This window comes from Macrobrachium nipponense, chromosome 44, assembly GCF_015104395.2.
Source record: "Macrobrachium nipponense isolate FS-2020 chromosome 44, ASM1510439v2, whole genome shotgun sequence".
NCBI classification, from domain to species: domain Eukaryota; kingdom Metazoa; phylum Arthropoda; class Malacostraca; order Decapoda; family Palaemonidae; genus Macrobrachium; species Macrobrachium nipponense.
In genome coordinates, this window is record NC_087221.1 from 49,994,272 (window position 1) to 50,008,531 (window position 14,260).

Genomic DNA, 14,260 nt, shown 5'->3' on the forward strand with positions numbered 1-14,260 from the left:
CGATCGTGGATAAATAAACAAATCTATTATTCAGTTAATCGATCAATCGATAGCCGAAATGCACAACTGCATACCAGCTTTCATTCCTCGATCCGCTAGGAATTAAAAGGGTAAATAACCGAAGGTGAAAGAGAATGAATGACGGAGATGCAAAGCGATAAAAAAGATACACAACTTCGACTCATTCCGGATACGAGAAAGTAAAAGGCTATTACGTTAGGACTTGCCAGGGACGGGTGTGAGGGCGGGAATTGGATCGGTCTGGTTGTTTAATTTATGTTACACCATCTGCTTTGGTCGACAGTGTGTGTGTGTGTTTGTGTGTGTATGTGCGTGGGTTTGTGGTTATTTGTGCTTGCGCGTTGTACACCTCTTGATAACTTGTTCAGATTGCTTCCTTCTCATTTTGTCATTTACCTGCCCGTTCGTTTATCTAATATCTATCTAGCTATTACTCTACTATTGGAAAATGGAGAAGAGAGTTTGAAGAAAGTCTTAGAGAGAGAGAGAGAGAGAGAGAGAGAGAAGAGAGGCTGGTCGATTCGTCACCTCGCTCCGTTTGCTCATGGGAAGGGTTGGCAGGTAAACAAGCCACTATTTACGTGTAAGGAAATTGTTGGCTGTTTCGTTTGTGCATTATTTTTCGTCCTTTTTCATCTTATTTTAGTCTATACTTTTTCATTTTCCTTCATGGCTCGTAATGCAGTATAACCTATACTGCGTTACGATCAACCTATACTGTATGCACGGTATGAACAGGTATCAGAAAAATGACACAAATAAATCAGTAAGAAAATTACAAAATGAAAATTGTTTTGGTTTACCCAAGACTATAAAAATAAGAAAGAAAAATCTTAAATAAAAAAAAACTCATCTGCTAAAAGGTCAGCCAAAGATTTTGTAGGTCAGTCGAGTTGACTGATGACATAAGCAAAGTTACTATAGTAGATTCACATCACCTGTGCACTGATGCCTTGGCCAGTCCCTCACGACGCTCCTGATTGGCTGTTGATAAGCCAATGACAGGGCTGGAAACTCTCAGTCTCTCTCGAGAGTTCACAGAGGTAGGATGTATGTTCTACCTCTCGTGAGGGATACTTTTGAAAGACGTATATCTCAAGAGATGTGGAACATACATCCTGCGTATGTGAACACTCTCGTGAGACTGAGAGTTTCCAGTTCTGTGATTGACTTATTAACAGCCAATCAGGAGCGTCGTAAGGGACTGGCATAGACATCAGATGCACCGTTGACGTGAATCTACTATACCAGTTCTTTGTTGAATGATTCGTGGCTTAATCTCTACTTCTCAGGCTCTAGAATCTAGATCGTGACTTCATTGAGTCAGCTGGGGACCAACAATGATTTCAAGTTGTAGTTGCTGTCGACTGAGCTGGCCTTATGCCAGCAATGGCTCTTGCTCCTGGAGGAAGCCTGTGATTTTTTTTTTCTGCATTTCAAGTTGTAGTTATTGTCGACTTAGGTGGCCTTATGTCAGCAGGGGTTCTTGCTCCTGGAGGAAGCCTGTGATTTTTTTTCTGCATTTCAAGTTGTATTTATTGTCGACTTAGGTGGCCTTATGTCAGCAGGGGTTCTTGCTCCTGGAGGAAGCCTGTAATTCTTTTTTTTGACAAGTTTCTGTTATTTTCCAATAACGTTTCTTTAAGATTCGCTAAAGCTTTACGCGTATATTTTTGTCGACTATTTCGTGGTTTTGTGGACTTGCTTGCACCTTTTTATAGCTATTGCTTTTTTCCACCAAATTCCGCCTCTTCCAACCCTCAGTCGTGATGGACAAAGCCACAACCACAACCATTTTGATGATGTTCGTCTATCAAAATAGATTTTGAGAAGAGCGCGATGATATGCTTCGAGAAACCAGTAAACAAATATTGACGAAAATAATAGAGAAACCATTTATACGTCAGGGATGATGTGAAAATGATAGAGGTAGCGGGAGGTGAACAAATATCCCAGAAATAGTCGAAGAAGAAAACGGGAAATCTATTCTAGACAAGGCGTGACCCGACCTCCAGCTTACTTTGGACTCGTGCAAGATTTTCCCCTCACGCTCAAGTTGTAAACATTATATTCTTAACGTTTAACGTAAATCAAAACTCACTGAAATATTATATGGTCAAACAGAGGCTTGTTTCATCCACGAGAATTAAAATAGATACGCTATATTCTTTTTTTAAGATAATTTTTCTGTACATTATTTATTTATTTTTTTTTACATTTTTATGCCAATAAATAAATCATAAATATCTTATCCTAAAATTCCTGTATCTTTAACTCAACGCGAAACCCCTTTTTCAGTCCTTTTTAGGCTCTTCCGTAGACAACCCCCTACCCCCCAAACCAAAACCACAACAACAAGTTTGTAATCTTACTCCCCGAATAAGCGAAAAAACTGAAAAAGAAATACGAAGTATACAAGAACGCGGACTGCGATAATAACAATAAGAAAGAGCGGAATAAAGAAGGAAAAGTTAAAGAAGCTATTTACAGGAATATCTGCAACAACGATTGCGAGGAAAAATAATTTCCAAATTTGAACGAAAACAACCCGAAGTCATTAACGCTCGAGCGGTCTTGATACTTAGCGGTTTGGTCTCATGCATCTGTCGTCATACTTAGCCGCTTCTTAAGTTACGTAAGACGGAGTAGTTATCTGGAACGGAGGGGATAAATTCCCCCAAATTGGTTGCTCGGCGAGGTGCCCTCCCCCCCCCCTCTCTATCTTTAATGTTTGTAAGTTACTGTGTTTCTTACTAAAGCATCGTCTAACCGTCATAGCGAACATATAGTTCTGCTGAAGATTGCAGATATAGAATGCATAATGAATATCATTATCGGTGGGCACAGTTTTCCGTGTCGAAAATGATGACAATGGTTGCAGATCCACAATAATATAGCATGTGAGTATATGGTCTTTAATGGATATTATTATTATTGCTGTTGTTCGCATATAATGGCAATAAAAGACAATATCAATATAATTCACATTGGTTATAATAAACCGTCGGAAATGACTATCATTATAATCATAATTAACGCATGATAATGGCAATAAAACACAATATCATTATCATTTAAAATGATACTACATTAGCAAGTCTTACAATGATTATAACTACCATTATCATCATTCCCGTTGGAACAGCAGCAAAACATCTTAAAAAATAAAATAACATGGAGAACTTCCCTTATTAACCAACGCTTTGCTAATGCTTGGTAATGCATGGCTGCAGGCAAAGGAATTTCCTACGAACTGAAGCATAGATCGAGCGGTTTTTTTAAGCATCGTGGCAGACCGCAACACGCAGCAACAACCCATGGGATTAAGCAAGCAAGCAAGCAGGCAAGCAAGAAAGTGAGCAAAGAAAAGACGAAGCGAGTTTGGCACTCAAGTTAGATGTTAAGCTAGTAAGATAGTGAGCAAGCAAAAAAAACCAAGCGAGCTGGCACTCAGGTTAGCAAGCAAGAAGGCATTAGGGTAAGCAAGATAGCGAGCAAGCAGAAGACGGAAGCGAGTTAGGCGTGACGTTAGCAAGCAAGCAAGCAAGCAGGAAGTTAGGCTAGTAAGTTACGAGCTGATCACCAAATATATTCAAGATAAAGCAGCTAAGCAAGTGGACGGTAAAGAGGGAAATGAATTAGGCCGATGAATTAGGCCGATAAGTAAGCGTGCAAGAAACAAAGCAAACGCCAAGCAACCAAGAAAAATTAAAGTAAGAAAGGAGGACGCAAAAAAAAAAAAAAAAGTAAAAAGTGCCGTAGCACTAATATCGTAAGTGCTTGCTTGGCCCTGCCTTTAAAATGTAGTGCTATATATATATATATATATATATATATATATATAATATATATATATGTGTGTGTGTGTGTGTGTGTGTGTAAATATATATATATATTATATATATATTTTAGGGCTTGTTGCCTTGTATGATAAGGCGCCCTATGAGGTAATGTTAGACTTGCGATAATCTTACGCTAAGTCGGTTGGTATTGCACTTCCATCTTCAAATGGAGTGTCTTGGGGTTTGTAGATCACTTACGAAGTCAGGATTATCTTCTTGTTTATGACGACGATGTGTTAAACTCATGATGATCTCGGTGAGGAGGTTCTTGTAGAAAACACGAAGTATAAAAATATATATATTCTTCTGAAGTTTTACATGGTGAAGATCAGGTATGATTGTACAAGTTCTTTAATGACGATAGCTTGATCGCTTCTGCCAATGATGATGGCTACTTCTGTTCTCTCTACATGATAAAGCTTAGGTAAAGAGATACAGGTCTTCTAATGACGATAGCTAACTCTGTTCTGCCTGTCTACCATCTCTGTTACAAGTTATGAAAGAACAGACAGTAGTTTCGAACATATGCAAACAATACTATCAGATGACATAGTTACATACGAACATACAATCAAAATGAGACACGCTACAGATCACGTAGGCCGTTTGAATTATAGGTCGCGGTAGTTGTCTCAAGCAGGGAGCTTGGACTAATGTTTATAAACAATTGAATGACTACAGGTGACGGCATGTTATCTTAGCCTACTTTTATTGTATACGTCATCTTTAGCATCTCTAGTCTGATCACATTCCTGCAAGCAATCTGGTTGACCTCTTTAGTTTTAGTCTTTTATATATATGGACTAACATTCCATATATTATGTAAACACTTACATATATATATATATATATATATATATACATATATATATATATATATATATATATATATATATATATATTAACAGTTCATACACTTGATAATGTCATAGGAGAGTATAATGAGAATACGATGTTAGATGAATAAATTTATTTAACGTACAAAGAGGTTGAGTATTTCCAAAACTTACGTGAAAAAAAAATCAAGACAAGCATTCAAACATACATTTATATTTTCCTCTCTTGGCAGTGGCTAAATAAGTCTTGTTTTATCCTGCATGAAGATTATATCAAAAAAATATAAATTATAATATCTAAAACATATATATATATATATATATATATATATATATATATATATATATATATATATATATATACTCGTATACTATTTACTGTTCTGTTTATTCATTTAACAAAGAAAATACACTTTAAAACACTTTAAACAACAATAAAAAAAATAAAAACATAATCAAAATCAACAACGAAAAAAATGTGTCCTTATAGACATTCTAAAAAGCAAGAATTACATCTCTGTGAATTTTCGAATATTACCCCATTATCTCCTCGCCCGTAAAGGGGCATTTTGGGTATACGCGTGAACAGGTGGTTCCGCTGACACCAGCTGTAGTCGCCTTGACCAGTCTCTGTATAGCTGGTCTCTTCTTTTGGACACCATCTTGAGACCTGAAAATTCCAAATGTGTGTGTGTGTATATATATATATATATATATATATATATATATATATATATATATATATATATATATATGACATGATCCCGGTGGAGGCCTGGAAAGCATTAGGAGATGAAGGAGTGGATATACTGTAAGATCTTATGATAAAGATCCTTGAACAGGAAAAGATACCAAATGAGTGGCGTGGGAGTATATTGATCCCAATTTTTAAAGGGAAAGGCGATGTCCAAGAGTGTGGTAATTATAGGGGCATTAAATTGATGTCCCACACTTTGAAGATACTGGAAAGGATGATAGATGCTAGACTGAGAGAAGAAGTACAAATAGGTAAAGAGCAGATGGGATTTATGAAGGGAAGGGGAACAACAGATGGTATATTTTGTCTGAGGCAAATAATGGAGAAATTCGGGGAAAGACAAAGGGACCTAACATATGGTATTCATTGACCTTGAAAAGGCTTATGACCGAGTCCCGAGACAAGAGGTATGGAGGAGCCTGAGGGAGAAGATGGTGCCAGAGAAGTATGTGCGATTGATACAAGAGATGTACCGGAATGTATTTACCAGAGTGAGGAGCAGTGTTGGGGAGACAGAAGGTTTTGAGGTGAGAGTAGGATTACACCAGGGGTCGGCTCTGAGCCCATTTATCTTTAACATAGTGATTGATGTTATAATAGAGGAAGTAAGGGAGACAGTACCATGGAACATATTGTATGCAGATGATATTGTTCTGTGTGCGAGAGCAGGGAAGATCTGGAAGTGAAATTGGAAAGATGGAGACAAGTACTGGAGGACAGAGGAATGAGAATAAGTAGATCCAAGACAGAATATATGTGTACCACCACTGAGGGGGATGATAGAGAAAGTATTCAGCTTGGTGGAGAGCAAATAAGGAGAGTTGATAAGTTTAAGTATTTGGGATCTTTTGTTAACGCTGGAGGAAGTATGGAAGAAGAAGTAAAACATCGGGTATCAGGCAGGCTGGAAAACAACTGGAGAGCGGTCTCGGGAGTTCTTTGTGACAAAAGAGTGCCGCTTAGGTTAAAAGGAAATTTTACAAGACGGTGGTAAGAACAGCAATGCTATATGGTACGGAAACAGCAAGCATGAGAAAAGCAGAGCAGAAGAAGATGGATGTGGCAGAAATGAGAATGCTTAGGTGGATGTCTGGGGATAACAACGAGTGGATAGGATCAGAAATGACTACATAAGGGGTCAACTAAGGTGGTGGAAGTATCAAAGAAAGTGCAGGAGGGTGGGGAGGCTGAGATGGTATGGACACCTGTTGAGGAGAGATAGGAGGCCACGCTGGGAGACATACTATGGGGTGGAGGTGCAAGGAAGAAGAAAATGATGGAGACCAAGAAATAGATGGAAGGACCGTGTGAGAGGAGACTTACATGAGAAGGGAATTGATGAGGCAGAAGCACAAGATAGAAATAGATGGAAACGGCTCATCCGAAACGGCGACCCCATATAAAAATGGGAACAAGCTGGGAAGAAGAAGAATATATATATATATATATATATATATATATATATATATATATATACAAATATATATATATAGTATATATATATATATATATATAATATATTGTATATATATATATATAGTATATATATATATATATATATATGATATATATAGATCATATATATCTATATATACACACACACACGCACACACACACACACACACACACACACATATATATATATATATATATATATATATATATATATATATATATAGTATATATATATATATATATATATATATATATATATATATGAAGTCAAAGAGCTGCTACATCAGGCAATATTAAGTAATATCATCAAACTAAGAATCTCGTCACCGAAAAATACGGCTATTTTCCGCTTAAGAATATCTTTCCTAAAGACAGAATATTACTCTAATTAATAGGTTTCTTCACGTTAAATAAAAGGAGAATATACTCACTCAATCAGGGCCAGGATATCGCGCTCGTCCTCCTTCAGGAGCTGAGGAGACCGAGCCCCTAGCTCGCAGATCAGCAGGCGAGTGCACTGGAGGTGATCGTCTGAGACTAGAAATTCTAAGTCCGGCGTCTCGTTTCCCGTCATCATCTGCAAGAAGAAGAAGTGGATAATGAAAGCAATAAAGAAGCCAGGTCTCCTACTAACATAAATAAATAAATAAATAGATAAAACGCGGAATTTTATGCGGCACGGAAAAATCTCGCCATGTTTTATGTATTCGGGATGGTCAGACGTAGGCCTAGCGCTCTAGTTATGTGCAAATTAACAATGGATTGTTAATACATATAAATATTTCCGATAAAAATAACAGCAAAAAGTGTCATCAGGAGGGTCAGACGTAGGCCTAACGCCTATATAGCCATGTGCAAAATAACAATGGATTCTTAATACATAAATATTTCCCATAAAAATAGCAGCAAAAAATGTCAGATATGAACCGGAAGACGATGAACTTTACAGGTACCTCGACAGCTCGCTTCCGTCTGTGATATATTCCTCCGCCGTGTCCACCGCCGTGCCCTCCACCATGTCCTCCACCGTGTCCGCCGCCGTGTCCACCGCCGTGTCCACCTCCAAATCCACCACCATGTCCTCCTCCATGCCCTCCTCCGTGTCCTCCGCCATGTCCGCCGTCGTATCCTCCAAATCCACCTCCGTATCCTCCTCCATGCCCTCCTCCGTGTCCTCCACCATGTCCTCCGCCGTATCCTCCACCGTGTCCTCCATAACCGCCGCCGTACCCTCCACCGCCGTACCCTCCGCCGTAGCCGTGGTCGTAGCCATAACTAGTAACGTAATAAACTGGTTCATCCTCGTACTCGTAGAGGAGCTTCTTCTTCAGTGCCACAAGGCCTGGGAAAGGAGGGGTGAGAATAATATTATTATTATTGCTTCGACTTACGTTATTCATAGTCATACAATCCAGAATGACATTATTCATTAAACCCTGCGGTTATCTTTTATCGAGTTAGTACTAGTCCGATCAATTTGCACAATCGAGTTAGTCCTAATCAGATCAATTCGCACAATTAACGTCCTGATCGCCACCATAAGTCTATGAATAGAATACGGTTATGGTATGAACATCGAAGTCCTTCAATACAGAATCCTCACCTACTGCCAGAGCACCAATCAAACCAGCCCCGCTAAGGGCAGCCAATGCCCCGAGGGCGGATGTCGCAGGGTCCATGAAGGTCGTGTCGGCTGCCGGAGGTTCCAGGAGTAACACGGACAGCACAAACGCCATCGCGCCGTAGTGATGGAACCGCATCTGAGGGAAAATCCATAAGAATTTCGCCTGAACACAGCATATGAGTCACATTATATTTCCAAGGAGCTGGCCATATCCTAAATCAAATTTGGCTATTGATACCGTAGGCCTATAGTTCAGTTTCATGTTATATTTTAGTATATATCCTAGCGTCAGGATAATCAGTCATCAACCATAGCGAGGGAAGCATAATAATATGATAATTATAATAATATCCAAACAGAATAGTCATAATGTAAGGATAGAAACTTTGGTAATAGTATAATATTAATAACAATCTCGGATACTAAAATTATATTTTTCGTGACTATGACTTTCAGATTTTACATTAATGATTTACTGGAACAGGATCAGAGTAGTAACATGAACAAAACCTGAGGAGGTCAACCGAGTTCTTCTTACTTTAAAACAAAAGAAAAACATTACCAACAGTGTCATATTTAGCCATAGTCAGATACAGTGTTGCCAACAGTAGGGTAATTGCCCTACGCGTAGGGTAATCTGAGCAAAATCTTAAGACAGCAGGGTAATATTTTCAAGTGTAGGGTAAGTGTAACAAGGTAGTTTTAGATCAATATGCTTATTATTATTCATGATATTGCATTTACAGTTATGTACGGTTATTTCTCGTCTCCTGAAGGGGGCGTAGGGTTAGAGGGGTTGGCATCACTGGTCAGGTATGCTTCTTTTTAGGCAGATTTCATGACGACTTTTTCCTACCACGCCCAGAACGGATGAAATCGAAAGATAAAATCTTAATTACTCGACATCTCTGAATCGTCGTAATAACCAATCGCGGCATTTCAGTCATATAGCCGGAGGCAATCGGCCTCTTACCCTCAGTTTGAATTATGGCTCCGTGGTGATGATTGCACAACTTTGAAAACAAGTGGATTTGCGATTTTAATTTAACGTTTCAGTGCGCGAAATAGGATACAAATCCTCCTCAGATGAAAAGCAGGATCCCTCTTAAGTGCTGGAAGTGTATGATTACATGTATAATTAAAAGTTGTGGCGTTTGCAATATATGTATAGTGTCGGTGAACGGAAGGGCAAGTGGACTGAACAGTCCAATGCTACCCGTATTTCTACTGTCTATAATTTAACGTGGTTTTCTATAAAAAAAAAATAATAATTATCAGTTCATGCTGACCATCATTTTTATAGTCAGCCCATTTGCAAATGAAGAATGCACCAAACTTTACGAAATGAACTGGCAGGGACTAGGCCTAAGCACCAACACACACGAAACCTCGTTTCATTCATGGCAGAAACTCCATTGCAACTGATGAAAAAAAAAATAGATAAATAAAGTGGAGGCTTAAACCAAGAGACTTTTTTATTATTAGTTCATTCAGACCATCATTTCTATCGGCAGCCCATTTGCAAATGAAGGATGCACCAAACGTTACGAAATCAACTGGCAGGGACTAGGCCTAAGCACCCACGAAACTCCATTGCAACTGATGAGCTGATTGGCCTTCTTATATGTTAAATAAATGTGGGTACTACGCCCACTGCATTGGCTTAGACGTTGGGCAACGGCGTTCGTCCTTCACAGTGCAGTGGTCGAAATTCATGTATGAATACATCCGGTGAAATGGCACAATATATCGGTTTTGTCACAAATTACCGTTAATACTATTTATGAGGTATAGAGACGGCAGTAAGGGGAACTTGAAAATGAAGTGTGATCGAAGTCCTAATAATTTAAACAGCAAAAATGGAGGTTGAAACAAAGCTGGTGTAATTCGTAATTTTTACCACAAGAACGAGAGACCAAACTCAACATTTACTGTGTTCTCCTGCTCTACCCGCGGAAGCCCTTTTTGTAAGAGCCTTGGTTATGATGATGCTAACACTTGTAGTGAACGGGGGTCTTGTTACCACAATATACGTGAATGTTGAGGATATTCGGGTTCACGCACAGGAAGGACGCCCATGAAGTCTGCATTGGAAAAAATACCCCGTCAAACACCTAAATCGGCTCGGTAATTGTTCCACCTCCTCCTCTAGGTGAGTTAGCATGTTAGTAATGGATGTCAGGTCAAACAATATTTTCTGTTTTATTTTATTATTATTGATAATCTTTGTACTCACAGGATGCCAGGATCCATCTTAACTCGATGATAGTCTTAATTCAGACCTATATAGTTTAAACAGAAAACGAACAAATTCACTTATCCCAGTTCACAAATACATATGATTGTGTGTGGATGTGTATGTTATACAGACATGAACGGTGGCCGCGAGTTCGATTCTTAGGCATTCCATTGAGGTGTTAGAGATGTGTATTTCTGGTGATAGAAGTTCACTCTCGACGTGGTTCGGAAGTCACGTAAAGCCGTTGGTCCCGTTGCTGGATAACCACTGGTTCCATGCAACGTAAAAACACCATGCAAACAAACAAACAATATAGATATGACTTTCATTGTGTATGCGTTTGTGTGCGTATGTCAGCCAGCGATGATACCAACATCGTTTCGAATTAAGAAAAATTACCTTGTAAGCACAGATAGGTGACTGTGAAGCCATCTTCACAAAGATTGCACAGACTGTAACTCACCGTGTCACTTGTGGATCGCAAATCGATCTCATCTGTTGCCGGAACCGACAGGAATTATAGGAATTATGTCAGCGCGAGTGATGATGAATTATTATTTGTGATATAAATGTCGCTTCCATCATTTTTACTTTCCTCTGACTTCGTTTATTTTGCCTTAGTTGTTAAAAAGTAAATATTATAGATATACACCTTAACTACAACTTAAATCTGATAGGCCCATGCGTGACTGTTAAACTGAAAATAATTATATCACCGTCTTTATCAGCATCACCTTCACTCCCATCGCTATCATTATTATTATATTCATTGTCATTATCATTAAAACTATCATCATCGCTGAAGTTTCCATCACCCTGTTACTGTCATTATCGCCATATTTCATTGTATCATCATTTTAATTTTATTCATCGTCATCCTCGGTTCCATATCATTATCACTATTGTCATTGTCATTATCATCATATTCATTATCACTACCAGTGAAAGTACCCTTTCTGTTATGTTTCATTATCGAAACATTGGATCTTACTTCTAACTGACCGATTCATTGCATATTGGATAGCAAATACATTGCTAAATTTTTCAAATATCCTGATAAACATCAAAGATTATTACATTTACTGTCGCTATCTTGCGTTACTTTCCTAATGATCGTGATAGTAAGTTAATAATTGCACACTCCAAGAATGATGACAAGTAAATTTTGATATGGCACGTGAACATATCAGCGACCAGCCGCCATTAAACGTTCAGATAAGGCGCTTGACGTAATCAAAATGTGCAGAGGAAAGCGATGTCCGATTCCATTAGTCAAGTAATTTGGGAATTACGTAGAATTATTTTGAGGATTACGTAGAATTACAAGGTGTTAGCAAATGTCGATATTCTTAAATAGACACGTGTAGAGTTTTAAAAGTAAAATAGAAAAGAGTAAAGTGTAATACAAAAGGAATTATGAACGATATCTCTGCAATCACTGTAATCACTTTCGGACGAGTGGAGGAGCAGTTGGCGGGAAACATTCTCACGTTCATTAGTGACGACTTGGAGGCTATCGCTCGTCGGATGAATTACCATCTCCGAATTCTCGGTAAGTAATCTGTGCTGTGACTATGCGCTTATGACACTAAGCAGTTAAATACAGTACTGATAAAGCATATTGTAATATAAATTTCGTATGTGTTGTTTCATTCCGTCAGTACCAAGGTGGTCAGTACTACCTCCAGAAGTCGCCCTAGGCTAAACCACCGAGGGTAGTACCAACGCCTCTAACTTAACATCTTTCGCTCTTATGGACGATAATTAGTTACTTGTGATTTAGTTAATCCAGAATAGATCACGGAGGGAGAATTGGGCATGTTAGAGACGAATAACGCAATACGAAATCTTGTTTATGAATGAGCGGTATGAGTTGAAGGTTCACACTGCAATGTCCATCTCTCTCTCTCTCTCTCTCTCTCTCTCTCTCTCTCTCTCTCTCTCTCTCTCTCTCGTTCGTTAGCAGATGTGTTGTGCAGAGTAGAGTTCGTTTAATTTGTTATTACACTTAGTAGTCTATTTTTTTTTTTTACTAAACATTACAGGCTACCCTACGACGGCATGGTATTAACCCGGTACGTATCCACCAACTCCCTGGTGCTAGTACTAAACATGGCGGAAGCTCCCTGGGACGTCGTGTTTAGTACTAACCCCTCGGGTATCAAAGTACGATATACACCCATCTCTATATTGCATAGTCAACAAAATATATATTAATAAACGATGTCTCGTGCGGCCGTCTACTTTACTTTGCATGAGTTTGCACTGGACTTCGACAACGGTGGATGTATACCAGTCGGCGTTAGCTTATGTACTCCTTTCATTTTTCTTGTTTTCATTATTCTTAATGCATTATTGCATTCAGATTTTGCTTTGTAGATATAATAGCTTTATAGATATTTTTATACCTTGTACTGTTTTAGGCATCTGAGCCCAGAAAGATTATAATAGCTTTATTATTATTATTATTATTATTATTATTATTATTATTATTATTATTATTATTATTATTATTATTATTATTATTATTATTATTATTATTAGCAGCAGCAGCAGCCAATTCAGTTATCGGCAGGTTATTATGTAATATGAAAATTACAGTGCAGGGAAGCTCTAATTAATTACTTGTTTGAAACGTGGCGTACAGAAAGATGAGAATGAGAAGCTTAAGCAGTCAACGAAATGGAGTAAGAAGTGAACGGGTAAACAGGGACTAAACTGAGATATGTTATCGTGATGCCAGGTACTCGTATCTTAAAGGAGTAGATCATGCGTTCATAGCTTGTTATTTCGGAGAATAATGTGAAAAACAGAAATTTTACCAGAATGGAATCAAACTAACCTCTGTAGATACGATAACTGTAGATGCAGACTAAACAGCTCTCAGACAGCCACGATCAGCTTATTCAGGTTTGGGACGTGTCCGCTGAAAGCACTCGAAGTTGAATTTAACAGTTTACAACCTTCGACTCCAAGAGATCGGCCAAGTGCGCTCCACTGTTGACAAGTGCGTCTAAAACTCCAAACGTCCTCTCGGTCGAACTCAAGTCGCAGAGGGCCACTTCCGAGGTGTGGCTGAGGGAAAGGGTAGTGCCAGACTGTGCCCAGAGGGAGAACGGATCTTTGCGTTATATATATAACGGAGAGAGGGAAGGAGAGGGGTGGGGGCGGGGGTGGAGACTCGTTTGCCCAACAAACTGCGACAGATAAGCCGATAAGGACGTAATCGCCATCTTTTATTGACTCGTTTTCGATAGAGGCCTGTGCTTGCAATGTGACAGCTGTATACGTTGCTATAACTGAAGCTTCTGACGTCTGTAACAGTTTCGACATGTGTCATAAGAAATTACTGAGTAGAGGAAGGGAAAAGAAAAAAGAAAGCGCTTGCGTATATTCCAGTATGCGTCTGTGACGCCAAGGCTGGTCACGGGTTGGCCGGGAACCATCTATGGCTCTCCCTTCCTGTAGACCAATGTTTATCCATGG

At 38.8% G+C, this 14,260-nt stretch overlaps 1 protein-coding gene across 1 annotated transcript; it reads right to left on the reverse strand.

The window, feature by feature from the left end:
• Positions 1 to 5,068: 5,068 nt before the first annotated feature.
• LOC135203889 (uncharacterized) lies at positions 5,069 to 13,857 on the reverse strand. Its single transcript, XM_064233827.1, has 5 exons — positions 13,617 to 13,857; positions 8,515 to 8,671; positions 7,865 to 8,253; positions 7,343 to 7,488; positions 5,069 to 5,369 (listed from the first exon to the last, which is right to left on the reverse strand). The coding sequence occupies exons 2-5, from the start codon at positions 8,669 to 8,671 to the stop codon at positions 5,234 to 5,236; spliced, it is 828 nt and encodes a 275-aa protein (XP_064089897.1). The 5' UTR covers positions 13,617 to 13,857; the 3' UTR covers positions 5,069 to 5,233.
• Between the last annotated feature and the right edge of the window lie 403 nt (positions 13,858 to 14,260).

Excerpts from the sequence above, each read along its gene's own strand:
- LOC135203889 (XM_064233827.1), bottom strand. The coding sequence starts at position 8,671 with ATGCGGTTCCATCACTACGGCGCGATGGCGTTTGTGCTGTCCGTGTTA. Across the intron at positions 8,254-8,514 it reads GATTGGTGCTCTGGCAGTAG|GCCTTGTGGCACTGAAGAAG; the intron begins GTGAGGATTCTG and ends CTCCTTTCCCAG. Across the intron at positions 7,489-7,864 it reads GACGGAAGCGAGCTGTCGAG|ATGATGACGGGAAACGAGAC; the intron begins GTACCTGTAAAG and ends TTCTTCTTGCAG.